At 41.1% G+C, this 23,295-nt stretch overlaps 3 protein-coding genes across 9 annotated transcripts in view; 1 reads left to right on the plus strand and 2 right to left on the minus strand.

Annotated features, from left to right (window-relative positions):
- The window catches only part of ABITRAM (actin binding transcription modulator), a 113,173-nt gene that overhangs the window by 9,811 nt on the left and 80,067 nt on the right, over positions 1–23,295 (minus strand). The window lies entirely within an intron of this gene.
- Positions 193–16,455, minus strand: SLC39A6 (solute carrier family 39 member 6). 6 transcript variants are annotated; one of them, XM_081014785.1, is made up of 10 exons: positions 15,998–16,455; positions 12,124–12,834; positions 10,033–10,213; positions 9,528–9,697; positions 6,806–7,018; positions 6,274–6,370; positions 4,147–4,518; positions 2,558–2,638; positions 1,560–1,750; positions 193–887 (listed from the first exon to the last, which is right to left on the minus strand). In XM_081014785.1, exons 2-10 carry the CDS (start codon positions 12,823–12,825, stop codon positions 735–737), a joined length of 2,160 nt encoding a protein of 719 aa, XP_080870911.1. In that variant the 5' UTR covers positions 12,826–12,834; positions 15,998–16,455; the 3' UTR covers positions 193–734. The 6 variants fall into 6 exon arrangements, with proteins under 6 accessions (XP_080870911.1, XP_080870910.1, XP_080870913.1 ...); XM_081014784.1 differs by having other exon boundaries at positions 15,986–16,454; XM_081014787.1 differs by lacking the exon at positions 15,998–16,455 and adding an exon at positions 15,820–15,908.
- TMEFF1 (transmembrane protein with EGF like and two follistatin like domains 1) overlaps positions 16,887–23,295 on the plus strand; it is a gene marked incomplete at its 5' end in the record, with an annotated part of 103,558 nt that continues 97,149 nt past the window's right edge. Inside the window, one exon of one of the 2 annotated variants that reach the window (XM_081014934.1) lies at positions 16,887–18,431. Coding sequence is in view for 1 of the 2 variants with exons in the window: in XM_081014935.1 (XP_080871061.1) it covers positions 18,425–18,431 (7 nt within the window). The remainder of the gene's footprint in view (positions 18,432–23,295) is intronic. The other variant, XM_081014935.1, reaches the window with a different exon arrangement.

Here is a 23,295-nt window from a genome sequence, read left to right on the forward strand (position 1 = left end):
AACACTTTCACTTAAATACACAGCATAGCTCTTTTTGAAAATATTGTCACATTCCAATTTTTAAAACTACATGCATTTGTTTGATGTAGAACCTTGACTCGATGTAGATTTGAGGCCTTGAAGTGGGACATTTCACAACTTTTTACTGTAGTGTTAATAATTTTGTGAACATAAACACAAGTGAGCATGTAATTTTAATGGTAAGCCAAATATTTCATCTCTTCATTAGAAAACTTGTTTACAGTAGCATAACTGGTCATGAATGCTCTGAGCGCTTGTTCCCCCTGCAATAGCAGGAATGAAAATGACAGCTTTCAGTTTTTCTATATCATATTACATCAAAAGCAGTACAACTTCATGTTGGGATCACTTTGTTAACATATACAAGACTAAGACAAAACCTCACATTGCATGCTATTAAGTATCCTTACAATATTAAATAACTTTTCAAAATAATAAAAAAACACTTCCCTTACAGTTTTAGCTTTGACCATGTTAGGCAAAGTGTGCTATTTAATATGCTAGTTTCCCCATAGTGCTACATACTATATTGGTAAAGGTACCTTTTTTTTTAAACCTTTTTTACATACTATATTCTTGCCATGTATGCAAGCAGTTAACACTACTAAAAAGGCCTAATCAGGAGGCAATTAAGAGGTAAAAAGTGCCCACAGTTAGTTTTCAGTACCATGCCAGTATCAGGAATGTAAAAAAAAAGAAGAAAGAAATAAAAATTACAAGTTTATGCTGAACACAATTTTATGTTCAAACACAGAGATAAGTAGCATAATACCAAAACCTAACAAAATCCCAGCATTCTGTAACAGGAAATAGCCCCAGCGACTACATCCATGATCACTAGCGTCATTGTGGAGCATTTCAGGCACCTGAATTTAAAAAGGAGAGAAAGACATAAACAAAATTAATCTGAATACCATAGAAAGAACATGTTGATGCTGAGGCATTAAGTTGTTCAAGTTGGTAATAATTCCCCTTCTGTGAAGACGAGAGCAGCTATAAAATACTGCAGTATATCCCCAATTTCTAACCTAAGTGCTCTTGTGCAGGGTTCCAGCCAGACAACCATGCTATCTTATGAAGCTCAAACAAGCCATTTTACCCCAATCCACCCTATCCTTCAACATGCCATGGCTCCTGGTGTCCGTTGAGCATGCAGAGTCCTCACCGGGCTGTTTGAATGGGGGAGCTGCTGTATTTCTGCAAAGCGTGGGGTTCCCCAAGCATGCTGATAGTTTTCCTCTTGTTTCTCAGTGGACCTGTTTTAAGCTTGCTATTAGGGACAATGAGAGAAGACTGCTATGTCAGCTATAGAAGCAAGCAGACTATGTTCCTTCATGTCGTACTTGTAGCTCTCCTTGGCTGAATTTAAGTAACCATTGCTAGGATGCTGAACTAAATGTACCCTTTGCCTGATGAGGAAAGGCTCTCATATACAGCAATTCAGACGCTGGCATCATCTTTGATTAAAGTTCTGTTGCTGCAACTATTTCGTACCAGAGTGCTATCAATATCCAATGATACTTATATACAGTACTTACCATATCAACAAGGGCCACATACATAAACAGCCCAGCCGTAAGTGCAAAGATCCACATAGATACATTGTCTGCATAGTGGCCAATGAGTATCCCAGTAGCCATTCCAAGATAGGCCAGCATAGCTGAAAGCGCGTTATAAAGAACAGCTTGTTTGACAGTCATGCCAGCTTTGAGAAGTACAGCAAAATCTCCTGCCAAGAGACACAAAACATTTTTGGTCATTTATCAGCTGCTTCATTTCCCCTGATTCCCAAGAAATATTTTTATGCCTTAAAATCTCATTTGCTTTTGCTTTTGTTTTTTAATGTGGTCAAAACTTTTGGAGGACAAGAGAGCCAAGCAAGCTTAGCAGCCACAATGAATATCCTGCATATGTATACACACTTGAAATGTATTTGTTTTTTCCACCACTCTACTGGAAATAGATTGGGACATGCTCATAAAGTTTACATTAAACTGAAATAGTACTATTCAAGCGTCCTCACAATGGCTCTTTATAGTTAGAATTTACTGTGTTTTCAATCAGTGGAAAACTCGTATCATTTCACTATGCTTCAATACAACTTAATGTAATTGGTTAAACAACATCTAGAAAAGCTGAGCTAATTTGCATTAAATTGACAATATATTGTCGAAAACCTCCCATTCAGCAATGCATATTGCCATATTAAGTGCACTGCCAACGGTGTGTAAAGTAAGCATTTGCATCATTCAAACCATTTTGTTTCCTTTGTTGGTCTGGAAGCAAGATAGCATTCATTTGCTTGAAACGAAGCAATATTAGATAGCCCCGTTTCAGTTGATTGTTGTGCTTTTTAAAAAGCGCACTTTCCCTTGAGCAGTCTATTCTACAGGAGCCCAAGAGGATGGGATATTACTGTTATTCACACATACTATGAAATACCTCAATGTAACTGTGACAGTGATCAATCAAATCAACCAAATGTAAATGTATAGAAACAATACCCTACCAGTAACCAAAATTGGTTCCCTCTTACCCAGTTCATGTGGTAACTCATGACAAAAGACTGCAACCGAAGTGCTTAAGCCACTAGATAAACCTTCAGTAAAAGCAGCCCCTGGGAGAAGACAAAGGAAATTAAAGAGAAGCAATCTCGCTTGAAGAATGCAGTTACATCCACATATAAATATATGATGACCTAGTTTGCGCTACTGCTAAGCCAAACCATGACTTAACTCTGGTAGCATAGCAACAGCAGAACTGAGAGAGGAGTAAATCAGCGGTGATTTTTCCTCCCATGCTCCCTCTAAGCATCTCCATCTTACCTTTGGACTTGCCTCAGGCCATGTCCCCTTGAGTGCTTTTGCCTGGCTGGAATGCATCCCTAAACTGTGATAAGGCTGCTTGCTTGCCTGGATGTAGATGTGTATGTATAAGCCTGTACCTTTCATGTAGCAGGAATGTAGCCCACTGTACAAAGCCGTGTTAGAAACAGAGATATGAAAGCTAGGAGCTAAATGGCACCTTAAACCTAGGTTATGGGTGCAACAACAGAATGTCTAGGCACACTTTTTTATAACAAGAATACAAAGATGAAAATGAATGAACTGCAGCTAAAATCCTATATTCATTTTTCACATGGTCTCATTACTTCCCCTGCCCACCCGCCTAATATTCTTAAGACTCTTCTCCAGTCTTCAGAGTTGTTGGATGTGGGAAGGCAAAAAAGATCCTCCTTTCCTTCCACTGTGCAGTTTTAATCTGAAATCTTAGGCACAGTACTGTGCCCAGAGCTCAGAAACTGCTTGAACTAATGAAATTCCCTGTCGCAAAAAGCACCTAGAACAATGGGAGTTTCGAACACTGGTACTAAGTTAAGAGTAGCATCTGTTGCTCTACTCACTTTTCCCCTGGCTCCTTCCACTGTTGGCATGCAGCCCTCAAACTGAAAAAGTTTTCAGCTATGGCTGTTATAGAATCTATCATCAGAAAGTGGTATGTACTTTTAACGTCGTTCGATTAAAGAAGTTCACTATAAACATTAACACACTTTGGATCTGCAGTATATCCACCACTGGGTAGAAAATGTACTGTGAGCTTCACACACGACAGGATTTTGAGGAGACTAGTCAATACCATCATAGATGAGAAGAGCCTTCTAAGCCATCTGGTCCAACCTCCTAGGGTCCAATGTCACTGCCTAAGACAGGCTCAACCTCAGCCCTCCAGATGTTTTGGGACTACAACTCCCATGATCCCTAGCCAGCAGGACCAGTGGTCAGGGATGGTGGGAATTGTAGTCTCAAAACATCTGGAGTGCCGAGGTTGAGGAAGCCTGGCCTAAGACCTCTAGTACTGGAGAGTTCACAACACCTCTAGGTAACTGATCCCCATTATCAAACTGCTCTTCCTGTTAAGAAGTTTCTCCTAATGTCCCACCATTATCTACCCTCCTTTCAAACCCATTAAAAGAAGCCCTGCCTTCTGCAACAGCAGACAACAAGGCGTCTGCCTTTCTGCTTTTATACTAATACCAGAAATGAAGAGGTAACAGCACAGAAAAGAATTGGATTGGCCACCAATATGTATGGGACTAATCAATAAAAAACATCAAGATACACTAACCAATTGCGAGGCCATCACTGAAGTTATGTAGTCCATCACCCATAATTACCATCCAGGCTAGAGTAGCTATACCAGCATCTTTCAGTTCTTCACGTGAGTAGCGCTGGCTATGGCTATGCGGGTGATGGTTCTGATGATGATGGTGATGCAAAATATGATGGTAATCATGGTGATGGTGACTGAGATGATCCGACTGTCCTAGGGTGTCATGTAAATGTGAATGGCATTTATTTCTACACCCCCTGGATGCATATTCATGGTCAGCAGGCTCATGGTGAGCTATCATAACTTCTTCTTCTTCTTGTACTACTGGCTTCTGGGAGATGAAGTTCGAAGGCTCTTGTGCATGTGCCCCCAAGTAAGCTTCTGGCCCTTTGTGAAACACAGGAAAAGCAGATTACATTCTCAAAACAAAAAGACGCAACAGAACATTCAGAACACTTTTGCCTACCGCAACATTTTCGGTACTTGATATCCTACTCATAAAATATTTTATGTCAGAGATGGGAAATCTGTCACCTGCCTTCTCTCTCCTGGTGATTTGTCACGTAGGTTGGGACTGATAAGAGATGAGAATCCATAAATATCTGGAGTGCCACATATTACCCATTCTACTTTTAGATATTTCTATAGCCATGGATCTTGGAAGAGGTGTGTGTGAAACACATTAATTTCAGATCCATTTTTATAAGCATCTTCTGCCAGCCACATTTTCTTGTTGCAATACTTCACGTATATAGGATTGTATTAAGAAATTCAAAGAAATGTGCAACCCTAATGTACAACCTGCCACCTTGCCTTTTCTACAGAGCTGACGGCTAGAAGGTGTGCTGTTTATTACAGAAATGTTACTATGGGATGAATCCATAAATGAGCCAGGTGAGAAATTTCTCCATACCACCCTGAGCCAAGACACTTTCCATCTTCAAATTATCTTCCCTATTTGGAGATCAATGAAGTATTTTACTCTACTGGAGTGGAAGTACTGAACAAGATAATATTGCAGGCTTATGCTGGGCAAGCCCCATTTTACATTGACAGCAGAATTCATAACATAATTAAACAAGTGAAAATAAGTTCTTGGTCTTATACAAATACTAGGAAAATTATCACTATGAAAAATGCATTTAAACTTGAAACCAGTGCTTACCCATTTGCTTCCGCCCCCCCCCCCCCATTCTGGGCTCCTATTTAAAGAGTCAACTGATGCAATACTCAGTGCCGCACTATTAACCACACAAAAAAGTGGTTCCTAAATTTCAGAATTGCACAAAAATAGAACGTATAATTAAGAAATAAATGGTCAATTATGCTGGTAAGGCAGTATGAAAGTGCTCTCTTGCAGAAAACCAAGCATAACAGCATTTGAAAACTGGGCTGTTAGAAACAGCTTTAATAGATAACTTAAATAAGTAATTCCACAAACTGTTCAAACGTTAAGCAGCAGCTACATGTCAGAAGTGAATTGCTATTCTTTCCTGCTTTGAAACGCAGATAAAGTGAAGTATTATGATTCTATGCAATGGGATAATGGATTAGTACAAGATACAGTATAAACCTCATCTTGTATCGATGAGAAATTGTTCTTGGATAATAAGATCACTTCCATATACTGAACCCTACTAGATAGGCACATTCTAAGAATGCATATTCATACTGCTCATATAAGCTATAGGTTAGTGTCAACTTTTGTAGTCATTTCCAGAGCATCTTAGATTATATGAATATGCTGAAGTACAGTGGTAACTCAGGTGAAAAACTTAATTCGTTCTGGAGGTCCGTTCTTAACTTGAAACTGTTCTTAACCTGAGGTACCACTTTAGCTAATGGGGCCTCCCGCTGCTGCCGTGCGATTTCCGTTCTCATCCTGAAGCAAAGTTCTTAACCCGAGGTACTATTTCTGGGTTAGCGGAGACTGTAACCTTAAGTGTCTGTAACCTGAGGTACCACTGTATCAAAAGTAGCAAAAAAGGGTGGTTCATCAGACCAGAAACAATAATCACCTTTTAGCTATATGTGTAGAAAAATGCACAATACACTTAGATACCAATTTGGCTGCATGGAAACACAAAGAAGAACCCATAACATTTTGAATGACAATGCTGTACAACATTTATTAAAACTTACTATCATCTGTGTCTATTTTTTCTTCATTTGTTGAAAGCTGAGAGTCATATTTAGATAGTTGCTTCTTGATTTCTGCTTCATCATCTTCATTTTTTTTCTGAAGAATTACACTAAGTTATTAACATTTTAGGTACACATCTTGAACACTATATATCTCGTAGACTATTATCAATAAAAACATGAAATGGATTAAGAAAATCAGAAGTTGAAATACAGGAAAGAAACTGCACATAAGTGATAAAATTCACAACAAGCAACCCAAGTCATTTTGCTCACTATTAAAAGTTTCAAGTCTAAATGAAACATTTCAACCAATTCTGATTCTGATTCACTATTTATCCCATCAACTTTTAAACCCTTTCAACACAATTTTATTTTTTAAAACTATCCCTCCACAGTGCTGCAATTCATCTAGGTGCTTCCTGTTCCCTCACCAAGGAAAGCTTATACTGTTCAAGCTTTGTGTAAACCATCCCTTAAGATTTGGACACAGAAAAACTTAAATTCACTTTTCAATACATGATTTCTCTACCTTTTTCTTCTTGTCTTTAAACTGTTTAATTAGTGTGATCAGGTGCTCAACAAGAAACATAAAATATAATCCACCAAGGGCTGTGAGGCCCTTCCACGTAGAATCCAAGTTAGCACTGTCTTCTGCACTTTGAAAAACAAGATGCTTAAAAGTGGGGTCTTTACTGTGTTCCAGTAATGGTTTTTCATGATGATGATGATGACTTCCATGAGACTAAACGTTGGGGGGAAAGAAGGGGGGAAAATTACTTCAGACACCTTTCCATACACAACAACAAGACGTGGGGAGTGGAAGAGTCTGCCAGCATCAGTTTATTTCAAAGTCTGGGAGGAGTATCTGGGGCAGCATTTGAAACTCCCATTGTTCTAGGCGTGTTTTGCGACAGGGAATTTCATTACTGTGAGCAGTTTCTGAGCCTAAAAATTCAGATTAAAACTGCACAGTGGAAGGAAAAGAGGACCTTTTTCTGCCTCCCCACTTTTAGCCATTCTCTGAAGACTGGAGAAGAGACCCTCTTAAGAATATATGGGGAGTGGGCAGGGGAAGCATGGCTTTGTTTTTTGCAGTCTTCAGATGAGGACTAGACGATTTGAAAAATGAACGTAAGATATTAACTGCAGTTCATTCATTTTCAGCTTTGTATTCTTGTTATAAAAAAGTGCGCCTAGACATTCTGTTGTTGAGCCCATAACCTTGGTTTAAGGTGGCATTTAGCTCCTAGCTTTCATATCTGTTTCAACAGTTGAACCTATGTCTGATTTGATGAAAAGTGACACTGATTAAAGCCTGGGTTACACATGCAGAAGGCTTGGATCTCAAAGGGGTAGAGTGGACTGTACCACTTCAGACAAAGAAGAGCACCAGTTTCAAATGCTTCCTCCTGTAAAAACAGCTCCTTGCAAATAATAATTGTGCATCAGTGGTTCTAGGCTCGTTTATTAGTTTTATTTGCATGGAATGTTCACAAAGATGAGCATTAAAAAATAAAAAAGCTTATCTTAGTCTGAAGTGGTATGAGGAAGGGTCACAGCTCAGTGACAGAACATGTGCTCTGAATGCAGAAGGTCACAGCAGCAAACCCTGGCATCTCCAGGAAGAGCTGAGAGAGAAGCCTTGTCTGAAACCCCAGAGAGCCACTGCAAGGCAGTGTAAACAGTACCAAGCTAGTTGAACTAACAGTCTGACTCAGTATAAGGAAGCTTCCTGTTTCCCATATCATACCATCTCATGGTATTATGGCCGTGTTTGCATGCAACACTAAGCCAACTCGTGGCTTAGTGCAAACATGCAGACTCCCAAGGAGGAGAAGAAGAGGAGTTTGGATTTGATATCCCGCTTTATCACTACCTGAAGGAGTCTCAAAGCGGCTAACAATCTCCTTTCCCTTCCTCTCCCACAACAAACACTCTGTGAGGTGAGTGGGGCTGAGAGGCTTCAGAGAAGTGTGACTAGCCCAAGGTCACCCAGCAACTGCATGTGGAGGAGTGGGGAATCGAACCCGGTTCACCAGATTATGAGTCCACCGCTCTTAACCACTACACCATGCTGGCTCTCCCTTGTTGTTTAGCTTCTTAACGACGACCCCAGGTTAAGAGAAAACCTGGCTTAGCTGCTGTGCTGCACTGAGCGTTCTATCTGTATAATACCAAAGCACTGTGCTACCAGTGTCTCTTCTTATATTAGCAATGCCAGATCTTCAGATTGCAGTGATGGCCTTGGGTTCTATAGATTTTATACTCAGTTGAAACAAGGAGGAATTTCAACTACAGTAGCACAGCTATGGCACAAAAGGATTTGTTTTGGCAGATTTATAGTTGGATCTTATAAACTGCTACAGTAGCAAGCAAACATTTACAGCTGGGCACAAACTGGATTACCAAATCCTATCTGTGGCATTCCCAAAAGCATCCTAGTTCAGGATACTGAACTAGATTTGCCTTCAGTCTGATTCAGCATGGCACTTATTAATTACTCTAATTAACCTAATAGCATATGTACTTAATAGCAGAGCTAGAGCAGAGGCAGCATTAGGCAGTGTTGAACAGTATTGGGACAATGGGCAAGTTTCCCCTTCTCCTCACCGGCCATGACCCCATGATTATTCTTTCCCACCCGAAGCTGTTAATTTGCATTGGTAGGGAATGATGGCTTTTCACCAGAACCACGGTAGGGTGGCTGTGGTTAAACTCCTCCTTTCTACTTTCTCAGGTCCCCCAGTGCTGCTCCCTTTCAATCCCTAGTTATTTACATTTTAGAAAATGCATATATTGCATGCATTCATGAAATTAATGTAATGCTTAGTTTGGCTCTAAGACTGTAAGGAAAAATACACCACAGAGTAGTTTGATGTGGAAACTGAGCTGTTAAATTAAAAACTTTATTATACTGAGGTGTGCCACAAGTAGGATTATTATGGTGCAATTACAGACATTTCCTGATCATATTTACAGTACAGTGGTACCTCTGGTTACGAACTTAATTCATTCCGGAGGTGCATTCTTAAGCTGAAACCGTTCTTATCCTGAGGCTTTTGCCAATGAGGTTTTCCGCTGCGTGCGCACGCGCCTCTGGTGCACAATTTCTGTTCACATCCTGGGGCAAAGTTCGCAACCAGGAGCAGCTACTTCCAGGTTAGTGGAGCTCATAACCAGAGGTACCACTGTAGTACTATGTCCCAAAGTGATTCATGCCCAGTAAATACAATGAAAAAGAAGATACTTACATGCGGAAGAAGATGTAAAAGAGCGTCTCCACTTAGGGTACCAACTGCTAATGCTACAAGGAAACTTAGAAGGAACTTGAAAAATACACGATTCATAAGAGGGACCAGTATAACACCCAGTAACGAAAGGAAACTGATGATAGAAATGGATATAAATCCACCGATCCAAGCTGAAAAGAAGAAGAAAAAACAGCTTGCTTTCTTGAGTAACCAATTTCTTCCACCTTATGTCAGGGAGGGAAGTTTTATTTCGTAAAGCACTCAGTGGGAGGAATAATTTCTATGTAACACAAAAGATTGCATGCTGCATTGTGAACACTAGTTCACCTAAATAAAAACAGGTATTGTGTCCCTTGCTTGAGGTTTCTTGCCCTTCAAAACAAAACCACAAAGACTTTAAGATAGCAGAATCATCCAAAACAAATTAGTGTTCAATATTTTGCTTTAAGTACAGCATCAAAGAAGAGATTAAATAGGAAATGTTTGACTTCACCAACAAACGTACCTACTTGCAATGAATAAGTTTTTGGAGGAGTTTCTGTCTTTTCACTTGTTGCATGAATTACACAATATCTGCCATCAATCTGGTTAACAATAGCAGGGCAAATATAACTAAATTCTATGGCTGTCAATGGAACTCTTGTACTTATTCCATGAGAAAGCATCAGTTTTGAAGCATTGAAGCACTATAAAAGAGACAAACACATTTGAGGAAAATGCATACATAAACGTTGGGAACTTAACTGGAAAGATTCAAGTGCTATACCAAAAAAAGCTAAAAATCACAAACAGGCAAAACGGAACAAAATTTGTCATATATATAGGGTAGTAACAAATGTATTTATAAGCAAAAATTCAAAAGAAATGTGCAACTAATTCTCTGATTTGATTTCCCCATGCCACCACTTAAAAACCCAAAACACACAGCATTCTGCTTTTGAAACAGGTGGGGTTTCTTAAATAATGCACAATATGGCACAGACGCATGCCACCCCTATCAACCTAAGGAGATGTAAGTTTGACATTTCTATACCAAAAGAACTGGGAACAAAGGAACAAGTTAGGTAGAAATTATTTTGATAGGCCAGCTACAGAGAGGCCAAAGGGTTTCATAACATAGGTTTATTTGATAGCATTCCAATTAAGAACTTATCCAGACAACTTGATTAATGAAGGGAATTTTTATAAGCAGTGGACAGTCATTCAAAAATGTTTTTAATGATGAAGACGAAAATTAAAATCATTGGAATTCTAAAAATATGGCTTGAAATTTAATGTCAACTAAAGGTAACCACATTGGTTGAAAAAAGGAGCATATACGGTAGTTAAACTAAGCTTTTAAATAGCTACCTACCAGATAGTGAATAAAAATTATTTCAATACAACCAGGTGGAGAAGAGTATTGTAGAAGAGAATAAGTTCTTTTCCCCCTTGTGGCAGATATGTCAAAAATTACTTTAAAACAAACTTTGGACTAATAAAATGTTGAGGCCTGGAAAAATGTGTTTAGTTATTTGCAAGGCTACAATCAGATTCACTACTTTTCCATCCTGTCTGAACGATTAGAAAGCTTGCCTACTCCTTCTTTCAAAAAACGGATGCCACAAAAGTAGATATGACCTGGCCCACTGGAATATGGTATTAGCATACTGGCAGCACACCCATGAGACCCCTGATTGCTGATACGCTAACAGAAATGCACTTATGGCAAATACATTTAAATAACAGAATGCATGTTTAGAAATGTATTCTACTTTATTGCGAGCCACTATACTGTAGCATTTCTCAATAAAGTAGCCACTATACTGTAGCATAGGGACGCGGGTGGCGCTGCGGGTTAAACCAGAGAGCCTAGGACTTGCCGATCAGAAGGTCGGTGGTTCGAATCCCCGCGACAGGGTGAGCTCCCGTTGCTCGGTCCCTGCTCCTGCCAACCTAGCAGCTTGAAAGCACATCAAAGTGCAAGTAGATAAATAGGTACCACTCCAGCAGGAAGGTAAATGGCGTTTCTGTGCACTGCTCTGGTTCGCCAGAAGCCACTTAGTTATGCTGGCCACATGACCCGGAAGCTGTACGCCGGCTCCCTCAGCCAATAAAGTGAGATGAGCACCACAACCCCAGAGTCAGCCACAACTGGACCTAATGGTCAGGGGTCCCTTTACCTTTATACTGTAGCATAGCAAAACGCTAGGAACAAACAGACTCATCAACCGCAAAGCTGGGGCATGTCAATGTCTCTTAACCTAAGCTACCTTACAAGGTTGCTTTAAGGTTAAAAACAGGAGGGGAAGAACATTTTCTGCTGTTCTGAAGGGGGAGATAAATCTGTAGATAATAAAAAGTGTTAACTTAGAAGTGCCCTGTCCCCAAGGTTTTCAGCAGCCCCAACCCAAATGCCCCTGGCAAGGTTCAAGTCAAATCTTAGACTTGAACAGTTTCATAACTCTTGACCCTTATACAGCAATTCTATGAAGTGGAAAAGCAATGTAGAAAATATGCAGCAGGGGGTTGTCGAAAAAGTGCTCATAAAGAATAAGAAATACAACGCTACCAAACATCACAACTTTCCTTTCAATAAAAAACAATCTCCAAGTACCTCTTGTGTAATTTTTCTTATTTTCGAATACATGTAACTTCCTCTTTCTGATTCCCTCACGAAAACAAGCGATTCATTTGTTTTTCCATTTACAAGTGAACTCACATTGCTGCTTTCTAGAACAATGCTAGGATTGGGGTTGGCAAGGCCTATACGTGTAGACTTCAATTCTGCAGTTTCTGAATGCTGTATCAAAGGATTGCCTTCTGTGGTCGTGGTGTAGGTGGATGCAGCTATAGCAACCGTTGTACTCTTGCTATTCACAGAGCCCTGCTGGTGTTCTGTATTCTGTTTGCTAGACAAATCCTTTGCCCAATTATTCAAATGATTTTTGCTTCCACCGACAGGTTCGTCACTAGGGCAACCTATTTTCTCAGAATTTGTACTGAGGGTAACATGATTATGGTGGTGACGGTGGTGCTCATGATCTTGGGAAATTCTTTTCACCTTCTCAATGCCCATACTCCGTAGAAGTTTTCTAAATCCTTCTATAGTCAATGTATTGTTCTCCCCATAACGAGAGAAGAGTTCCTGAAGGTGATGTCTCTGCATAAGCGTGGCCAAATCAACATTGATACCAGCTGCCTTCTCAGGTATAAGGTTCTCTGTAGTTTGTGAAATAGTGGTTGATTCCAAGCCATGGTGGCGAGCTTCAGAAAACAAGTATATGAAAAGAAAAGTCACATAAAGCTTATTCGCCATAGCAGAGTCCTGTAAGGAAAATGACAAAAGAAAGCAGTTAAGTAAACGATTAGTGTATCCCCATACTGCAATTTACTCCAGAGCAATTAAAACAAATATTTCACAGACATTCTGCTAATTTAAAACACTTTTTCTTTCTTAGTGTTAACATTACTTGATATAACATTACTTAATAATATAATATGTAATATTATATGCTTTATTCTATTCTAATAATATAATACAATAATATTTCTTGATTAGAAGTGGAACCTGCAACATGTATAGTGAAGTGTTTAGAATTCCTTACAGGCTACCATGCCCTGTTCCAGGATACTCCGTTCAACTCCCCATTTCCTAGGTTTCTGTTTCTCCTATCCCTAAACTGCCACCAGCATTCCACATCCACTGAACATACTCAATTTGCTCACTGTGTTGCTTTTGAAGTCCACCCCCACTTCACTGCATTTCCCCCCAGGAAGCACTCAAAATTATATATACCAGGGATGTCCAACTTCCAAGAGACTACTCTACTCACATGATCTACTCACATGATTAAAATCTGGCAGTGATGTACCCCTGGGGGGGGGGGTTCAGGTAAAAGCTGCTGAGCCTTTTTTAGGGAGGAACATCCCTTTTTTGGGGGGGGGGTCAGGTCTAAAAAATGAACACAGGGACTCACCAATAAATCACTAAGGAGACAGTCCATCTTCCGTTCTAGCAATCTAGAGGACGGGGGGCGGGCGCGAGGGCAAGGCCGGATGGAGGAGCCAGCGATCTACCGCGATCTACCAAAACCTCCCAGGGATCAACCAGTCGATCCCGATTGACCTGTTGGACATCCCTGATATATACTTGCCACCATTAATCTTCAATGCTGTCTGAACAAGTAGGCCTATAAAAGATTTAGGCTCAAGTGGACATCTCCCAGGGAGGAAATTTTAAAGTCACTGGTTCTATGATGCAAGAGGCCTTGTTCAACAACCTCAAAAGTTTAACCTTGTGAGATGAAGCAGAACTTATTGTAGTTGTTGGGAATCTCTGGCCCTCCAAATGTTCAGACTCCAATTCCCATCAGCCTCAGCCAGCATGGTCAGGGATTATGAGAATTATTAACCAACAACCTGGTTCCCCAGCCCTACATTAACAGCAAGGAGGAAGGTCATACTGAAGAAGGCGCAGCCAAAAGGGCCCAAGCTATTAAGAGCTTTACAGGTAAGAATTACCACCAGTAATAACATAGTATGTTGCACTAGTAGGGGAAATGTCATTAATTTAAGTTGTGTCTAGACACGTAGAGAAACACTGTTTTGGTTTAGTAGATGTGAAGGAGAAACTATATGGAAAACATGCAAATATTCCTCTTCAAAATCCTGTGTGGCAATATCTTCAGGGAGAATCAAAAAGTCACAAAATAGCGAGCGCCGCTTCCAAGTCATTGAGAATGCTTCATCAGGCTGGATGTTACATAATACAGAGGGCAGGGGCAAGGTGGTGTTGGCCCAGTGCTGAAGCCTTAAGCCAAGGTCTGCATCTAGACTTGATTCAAGACAGACATTGCAGAACTAAAGATGTTGCTGAACTACACCTTCCATCAGTCCTAGCTTGCATGTCCAGTGACCAGCTCTGGATGAGATAGCCAAAGGTTTTCCATCCCTGCCTTATGGCTTCACATAAAAAGTTGGGTATTTTTTGTGTGTCCCTCTCTTCCACTCTTCCCCTTATTCCTTGTTGATAAAGAGTAAGGTGTAATGAAAACCCATTCAAAAATAAAAATCAGACAACAGCTTGTGATTTGTGGGTGAACATTTCTCTCTCTTTGAATTCATCCTTGTTTTTATATTTTTTTAACAGCTTAATAAACATAGTGGATAAAAATACACAGAACAGAATCTTGGGACTCTGGATTATTTGAGCAATATACAATATAACAAACTTCTGATCAGTGGTATGATACATTTAAGGAGCTTTTTTTTTAAAGAAATCATGTATTTGCAAGCAACTTTGCATTCTGTACAGCAGAGGTTTTTTGTGTGCTTCATCGACAAAAGGTTTTGTGTTAAAGGCCTGCACTTTCCTTGACCAATAGGATTTGCTCCACTAAGATATGTATCTCCTATTTTGTTTTTTCTCTAAAAGGGGGTTAATAGTCAGAATAGTCAAAAATGAGCAATAGAGGGGAAGGGTTGGCGGCTTCTTGCGACATGCAACAAAAAGCACACAATGCAGGTAACACAATGGCCTTGCAGCATTCTCACAAGCCTGTGACTCTTTCTGAGCAATTCATGCTCATTTATTTTGCACTCCCACTGAGTTCGGTACGAGATACTGCATTACAGCAGGGAGGATGGCAGTCTGCTCAGAGGATCATCAAGTCCTTGATTACATAGGTAATTCCCCTTAAACACCAGCAATGGGTGTGCCAGCTCTTTTCCACCTGCTGCTTCAACAGCTGGTTATCTGGATCTCAGGTGAGCAGCAGACATGACAGGTTACCCCTTAGCCGAAGAGCGGTGATAACATTGTGGGTGGGTTGTGGCTACTGTTTTAGGGGAGTGGGGGTGTCACATCTTAGGAATTATGGCGCTTCAACCCCCCAAGTTATGACCGCACAGGACTCCAGCAAATAATACGTTTCGACAAGCTTCAGCTTGCTTGACACTGAGGTGAAGAAAGCTGCACCTGCAGGAATTCCCCTCCTACACACCTGTAAAAAAGATAATTGTGCTGCCCTTTGTATTTTGCGTAAGAACTGCTTTGCCCAGTTAAGGCCAACTGGTCCAGCCTGATGCCTCAGTGACGTGGGGGTTGGGGAGGGGGTGTCACAATAAAGGCCCAGCCAGCACACAGCCTCCTTTGCCTCCATAGGACCCCGTGGTAGACTGCCTCTGCCAAGGGAGGTTCGGCCACACTTATTCCCACCGGCCCCCTGCCCGCCATCCCGTGTGTGGAGAGGGCAAGTGGGGGGGGGCGCGGATGGAACGCGGACGACGTCAGAGGACGACCGTTACTGACCGCAACCGCCACTCCGAATGAGCGCGAGCCGGACGCTCTTCACGCGCATGCGCCTTCTCTCGAAGAGAGGGGGGGTCGTCTGCCTGAGACCTCCCTCCCGTTTCGTCGCCAAGGAAAAAAAAGCGCTGAAGCGGTGGGGAGGGGGTCCGCCAACAGACACACTTACCGGACACCTTACCGCGAAGCCCCTCGCCAGCCCCTCATGAGCTGCCTTCTATCTTCCTCCCTCCCAAGTGAGGAGCATCCCAGCGAACCGGCCTTTCGAGCAAGAAGAGGAGCGCGAGAGCCCCCCTTCCCCCCCAGGCAGCGAATCAGGCTGCGGTGTTTCGTGTCACGAGGGCTGCCGAGAGCCAATGAGCAGTTGCGTGGCCTGCCTCACGCCTCTTCCCCGCCTCAGTTTCGGCCCGGGCCTTTTTACTTAGGAGCGCGGAGCTAAGGGGCGGGAGGGAACGAGACAAAAGCGTCTGCACCGGAGCCCACGTGGTTGAGGATGGCGACGGGCCCTTTGCACATGCGTGACCGAGGAAGCCTGTTTTAAATGCCGATGGGGCCAGAGCTGTCAACTTTCCCCTTTTCTTGCGAGGAATCCTATTCCGAATAAGGGAATTTCCCTTAAAAAAAGGGAAACGTTGACAGCTGTAGATGGGGGGCGGGAGGCGGGCGTGTTGGTTGTCAGGGCGACCGCCTTCTATAATGCCTGTTACAGTGGTACCTCGGGTTAAGTACTTAATTCGTTACGGAGGTCCGTTCTTAACCTGAAACTGTTCTTAACCTGAAGCACCACTTTAGCTAATGGGGCCTCCCGCTGCCGCCGCGCGATTTCTGTTCTCATCCTGAAGCAAAGTTCTTAACCCGAGGTACTATTTCTGGGTTAGCGGAGTCTGTAACCTGAAGCATATGTAACCTGAAGTGTATGTAACCTGAGGTACCACTGTAATGTACAAATTTAATAATTTTTAATAGTGATAGTAATAATAGTACAGTGGTACCTCGGGTTAAGAACTTAATTCGTTCTGGAGGTGGGTTCTTAACCTGAGGTACCACTTTAGCTAATGGGGCCTCCTGCTGCCGCTGCAGAATTTCTGTTCTCATCTTGAAGCAAAGTTCTTAACCTGAGGTACTATTTCTGGGTTAGCGGAGTGTATAACCTGAAGCGTCTGTAACCTGAGGTACCACTGTAATTGGCTCTGTTCGGGCCCCTTGTTCAGTTATTCAGTGGAAATTAAAAGTATACAAACATTAATGAAAAACCATAACGGAATACATTACAATGTGACACAAAACCTAAATGAGGGGAAATTTTGAGGCATTTCCCAAGCTGAATGCAGTATTTTCTTCCAAGAAGCAGGAGGTGTAAGCATCTTTTAATTTTATCGAGCTGCCTTTTCCTCTACAGAGCTACAAGATGCACACCTGTGGATCGTGTGCTTTCATTCTGGTGACAACCCTATTGGGCTTTTCCAGGTTGACTCCCTTTTATTTTAAAGGGTGTGTAATCAGGGCCATCTTAAGCGTATATGGCGCTGTAGTGCAAAGATCCCTCCGGCACCCCCGTTTCCCAGAGTTGTAAACCATAAGAGCTGGGGTTTGTGGTAGTTCCCTTACTTGAACTGGACAGAATGGTGGTGGAATATTGAAGGAAAGCATTAAAGTTTGGGATTTTTTTTTAAAAAAAGTTTTTCCGCAGGTTAAGGCACAGAGGGCTGATTTTTGGTCTATGATAAAATGTTCTTTTTGCACCACCAAACCTTTCAGGGGAGAATTTGCAACAGTTTGGCACCATTTTTGAGGGAATTGGATAACGTCAGATTTTTGGTGAAATTGTGACGCCGCGGGTTAGGGATTTTTTCGCAAAAAAAAAATTTCCGCAGGTTAGGGCGCCGAGGACTGATTTCTTTGGTCTATGATAAAACGTGCTGTTAGGGGAGAATTTGCAACTGTTTGGCACCATTTATGAGATAACTGGATAATGTCAGATTTTTGTTGAAATTAAGAGGCAAATGACAAAGGGAACTTTTCCCTTTATCTGAAGGGAAGATGTTAATTTTTATTCAATTTAATTCATTTTACTCAGTATTGTGAGAAAAATTTTACTCTTACAGTGGCAATGGTGCCCACCAGAGAGGTGCTGGAACGAAGTTCCGGTGAGTCCCGACTGGAAAAAAGCTGTAATTTTACTTAGTTTTACATTTTGCATCTTACCTTTCATCCAAGGACCTCAAGGTGGCGCACTTCTCCCTCTCCATATTTTATACTCACAACCTTCTTTTGAGGTGGATTAGGATGAGAGACTATGGCTGGCCTAAGGTCTGTTAGTGAGCTTCAACACGGAGTGTGGACTTGAACTCTGATATCCCAGGTCCTAGTCTACACTACACAGGCTCTGTCATTTGTAGTTTTAATGTTTCAGTTGTGTGGGTTTTTTTTATTTGGTTATTAATTACTGTGTTTTCTCTAGGTGCGGCAGCTCAGAAACTGGCTCGAACTGTGTTTCAATCTTGTCTTCAGAAAAACCACATATAAATAATCCCAGAGCAAGGTATCGTCAGGATAATGAATTCTGTGGGAGACTCTGCATGATGGCCGTGTGATGAATAACTGAAGAATGCACAGTAAGGAAAAAATATGGCAATGTGTACTTTTACTGACCCTACTATGGTTCAGCCCTGTCCTGCTGGCCTCATTGATTCCTCCTGACCCGATCATAAATATTTTCAGATGTTTGCTGCATATCCATCCTCCTATTTAAAAACAAAGTAATCCCAGAAATGGTAGCTTATCCTTCACAGAGCTACAGTTCCCAACATCCCTAAAAAACTACAGGTCCCAGGATCCTTTGTGGAGAGAGGAGATGTGCTTTAAAGGTATGGTGTTGTCCCCAGCCATTGTCCGCAAATTCCTTCTCTGTTCAACCTGTGTTTTCTACTTCCCAGTTCTCTAGCCTTGGATGGATTACCTAACTCTACACCTCCTGATTCTAGGTCTGGTTCTCTTTTGTATTGCTTGCTGTGGATAAACTCTGTGCCTTAAGACCTCAGCTCCTGTTCTCCATAGCACCTGACTAACCTTATTAAGGGGAAGGATTGTAGCTCAGTGCTAGACCATATGCTTTGCATGCAGAAGGTTCAGTCGCCACTATCTTGGAAGAGTCTGCACACCGGGAGAGCCATTGCCAGACTGTAAAGACCAGCCATTCTTAACTTTGGATTCCCAGATGTTCTTGAAATGCAACTCCCATCATCTGACCACTGGCCATGCTGGGAATGATGGGAACTGTAGTCTGACAATATCTGGGAACCCAAAGTTGAAAGAGGCAGGTGCAGTCAGTGCTGAGCTAGGTGGACAAATAGCCTGACTCATGATTTCATTGCTCAGTGGCAAATCACATTCATGCATACAAAATACCTCAAGATCAATACAGTGGTACCTCCATTTACGAACTTAATCCGTTCCAGAAGTCCGTTCTTAAACCAAAGCCGTTCTTAAGCCAAGGTGCGCTTTCCCTAATGAGGCCTTCTGCCACCGGTGCCCTTCCACCGTTCGGCTTCTGTTCATAGACCGAGGTAAAGTTCGCTAACCGGAACACTACTTCCGGTTTTGCGGAGTTCTTAGAACGAATAGTTCGTAAACGGGACTGTTCTTAAACCGAGGTACCACCGTACTGGTATCAGACCCTGGAGAGCTGCTACCAATCAGAGTGGACAGTACTGGGTTAGCAGATGGACAAATACAGTGGTACCTCGGGTTAAGTACTTAATTCATTCCGGAGGTCTGTTCTTAACCTGAAACTGTTCTTAACCTGAAGCACCACTTTAGCTAATGGGGCCTCCTGCTGCCGCCGGAGCACAATTTCTGTTCTCATCCTGAAGCAAACTTCTTAACCCAAAGCAATCTTTCTGGGTTAGTGGAGTCTGTAACCTGAAGCGTATGTAACCTGAAGCGTATGTAACCTGAGGTACCACTGTAGTTCACAGTTTCCTGTGTTTTGGAATCTGTCTCTTGACTGTCTCTGCTTCCATCTTTGCCATTCCATGATTTCCAGTGGGCTCCGTCTCTCTTCAGTTGAGATACATCTTGGCTCATTCATATTGTCCTGATTGCTGTGGCTCCAATACTGACATCCTGAAATAATTTGAAGAGGTGCATGATTTGGTCAACAATCATAACAACTAAAAATAGACAGTAAGACAAGGCTATTTAGCACAGTGACTAAAGTAGCCAGGTGCCTTTTATTTTAAATTTAAAATAATTACTTTTCTCACCCACCCTCATATTGGAATCCTACTTATTTCAGAGCATCCTATCTGTGCCAAGTTTCACACTTACCTGTTTCAGAACATCACCTTAGCTTCACTGAATCTGAACAGAACTTTAGTAAAGGCATTTATGATGTGTTAGTACTCACCAATAATTAGGGACACAAAATATATAACATGATAGTTTCTGCAGCAGGTTTAATTTGCCTTTTCTTGGAAAGCCTTTCAAAAGTCAGTAGGTGTAATCCAGTAAAGTTAAGCATTTTTAAATCCCATTTATATCCACGGGAGAGTTAAACATATGCTTAGATCTTTCTCATTGCAATAACTGGGACTTAAAAATGCTTAATTTTGGTCCATTGTTCGTTGCTAGATTTTAGGAGCTTCAATTACACTGATGTAGTATCTTGTCTTAAATTCTGGTGATTTGGTTTAACAAGGCTATGGATAAAACCATCAGAGAAATGGTAATTGATAGCCTTTAACAAAAGCAGCCATCCGAAGTGAATGTTTGATACTGGTGTACCTTTAAAAAACTGTTATTCAGCTGTTTTAAGCCTCAACTTTCAAAGGAATGTTGTGCATTCAAAATCGCCAAAACGCTTGGTATTGATTAAAATATAGAAATTATGTGATCTTGTTCCAGGCGCTGACATCAAACAAGTCTCAACAGGTCTTTTCTCTGACATCTTGGCACAAACTATAGCATAATCATTTACTAACAAAATGAGCTAGTGGAAGGAACAGTTACTAGAATCTTTATTTTCTTTTTTAGCGACTGCAACATGGCACCCCTTAGGAGAAAATAATCAATAGTCACCTCTTCTCTCATCAGTTCCATGACACAAACATTTTTTGTACCTATCTATACAATTTTTCCTGGTGTTCTGCCTCATGTGAGATTTAGCCAGTCAGTTTGAAGCTAAATGAAGTAACTTTGTTTTATATGCATCTTTAGCACATTATTTAGGGGCATAATATAACCTGAAATTTCCACGCATAGGAATTCAGTGGAATTTGAAGAGTTTGAATTTGTTCTTGAAGAGTTCATCTAACTTATTGGAAGGCATACTTCTTTTTAATATAGTGCCATGCCATTGCCAATGCTGTTTATACAGTACTATAGATTATATATCCTGCATTCTTTTGATTTTTCACTTACTTGCCTGGTTTCTGGTAATGTATATATAATGTATTGCTTCAGTTGGTTTGTGATGTGAATGTAAAGCCCACATTAGACAGAATGCTCATTCACATTATAAATGCCTCTCTTCTACTTTCCCTTTCACATTAATAATAATAACATATTAACATAAATATAGTGGGAGAGGGGTGAAAAAGTGGAAGTGCTCTGTATTCCCTTTTATGGGGCTTCCAGCAGTGGCATATAAAGCATGTAGATTTCTCCCTTCTTAAATGTCGCTTTGCAAATATTTTTTCTTTTATAATTTAAGTTGATTGTGTATATTTAAAAACAAACAAACCCACTTCTGCTTAGTTGAACTAATCTTTTCCATATACAGTCACCTATCCCCAACCTGAGCATTAGGAAGTTAATGATATTTTCTGGCTTTGTGGCAGGCCAATTTAAAACAACGTAAAACTCATTTCATTATTTTTTTTAAAGCAAAAAGACCAAAGAGCTGCTACTTCGATTGTGGCAGGGAAGGTAAAATGCTGAAGCCCAAACAGGGTCACACTAAAATCCTGGATTTCATCATTACCTTCTGTTTAATTTTTAAAAAAATAATGACTGATGGTTGCAATTTTTTTTAAAAAAAGTTTTTAAAAAGGATAAGTTATCACCATTTCCGATAAAGAAATATAGGATACAGCTATGTGATTTACTGTCCTGTGTTGGCATCTGTCTGTCTCAGGGGAGTGCCCCTCTGTTGGAAGGTTGCAGGACTTGCTATGGCTGTAGAGACCAATGCGGGAGAGACATGTTTTGTTGCAGCTGAGGCAGATAAAGGCATCCAGATGTACCATGCCATTTCTGCGTTCCTCCCAGCAGTTATTTCTCCTCTGGCCACTGCTATGGATATACAACTTGACTGCCTGTCTCCAGACACCGTGGTCGTCTGCAGGGGATTCCCACATGGCAGGGCTGATGTCGCCAGCCTTCATGTCACATTTTCAAAGATCTTGGTAAGGCAGAGTTGGTCTACCCACAGGCCTGGTGCGGAAGCCATAGAGCATGTCCTTAGGAATCCTGCCATCTAGCATTCTGTGGACATGACCAAGCCAGCACTAAGTCAACAATAAAACATGCCAAGATGGAAAGGATGTGTGATCTATATTTACCAAGGTCTAAATAAAAAAGAGACTTACCAATTTTTATTTCAAAAAAGAAGGTAAAAAGTAGCCTTAGACAGCGCTAAATCCAGATACTTCCATAGACCTGTGGTACCTGACACTTCTCCATTATATTTTATAGGCAGTTTTCACCTCTGTCCTGGAGAAGATCTCTTGTGTATGTAGCAAGTGGCTAGGAAGTCTAAATCATTATCATTTTTGGATAGGGTTAGAAGTGTCCCCTGTTTGAAACCCAGAAGAGCTGTTGTCAGTCATTGTAAACAATGCTGTGCTAGATGGACTCAGTATCAGTATAAGGCAACTACCTATGTACCACATTATAAGTGTGGCTAACTTTGAAAATGGTCTGGAAACTGCAGTTAGTTCAGGGTAGGGACACACGATTTTAAACTCAAACTGGACAGTTTGACTGTATGATCTGCATGGTAGACATTCGAAACAATATATACTTGTCATAGTTTGCTAGTTACCTCCAGTAGATTTTTATTTTCTTTTGATGGCTGTTCCCAACATTGCAACACAAATTATTCCATACATTTCATCTCCACAGCTCACACATCCTAATTATTAACACAGACTTTTGTAACGGACAAAGCAGGGATTTGATCACCATAACCTAATGGCATTTGTGAATCGTTGGAAACATTATTATTAGCTCTTATAACACAAACATTCTTCATTAATCACCTACTCTCTCAAACTTCATTATCAGCTGTAATTAGAATAACCTTTATGCTGGTCATGTATTCTGCTTGCAACCTGAGCTGAGTTTTGAACTACTGAACAATCTCCATTCTTATTTATAATGATGGCCTTACATGAAAATCTGCTCCCCCGCCTATTTTCCCACCGTGCCTTTCTCATGACGGGTAATGAATATTTTACGTGTTTCACTGTATTTCCT

The sequence above is a fragment of the Podarcis pityusensis genome (genome assembly GCF_964106645.2).
Source record: "Podarcis pityusensis genome assembly, chromosome: 7".
NCBI classification, from domain to species: domain Eukaryota; kingdom Metazoa; phylum Chordata; class Lepidosauria; order Squamata; family Lacertidae; genus Podarcis; species Podarcis pityusensis.

Bases quoted from the DNA above. Each gene is read 5' to 3' on its own strand.
- SLC39A6 (XM_081014782.1), bottom strand. From the start codon at position 15,670: ATGGAGGCAAAGGAGGCTGTGTGCTGGCTGGGCCTTTATTGTGACACC. The intron at 12,835-15,511 runs GTGTGTAGGAGG...TTTTCCTTACAG, and splicing joins CACAATTATCTTTTTTACAG to GACTCTGCTATGGCGAATAA. The intron at 9,698-10,032 runs GTACGTTTGTTG...TCTTCTTTTCAG, and splicing joins AACTTATTCATTGCAAGTAG to CTTGGATCGGTGGATTTATA.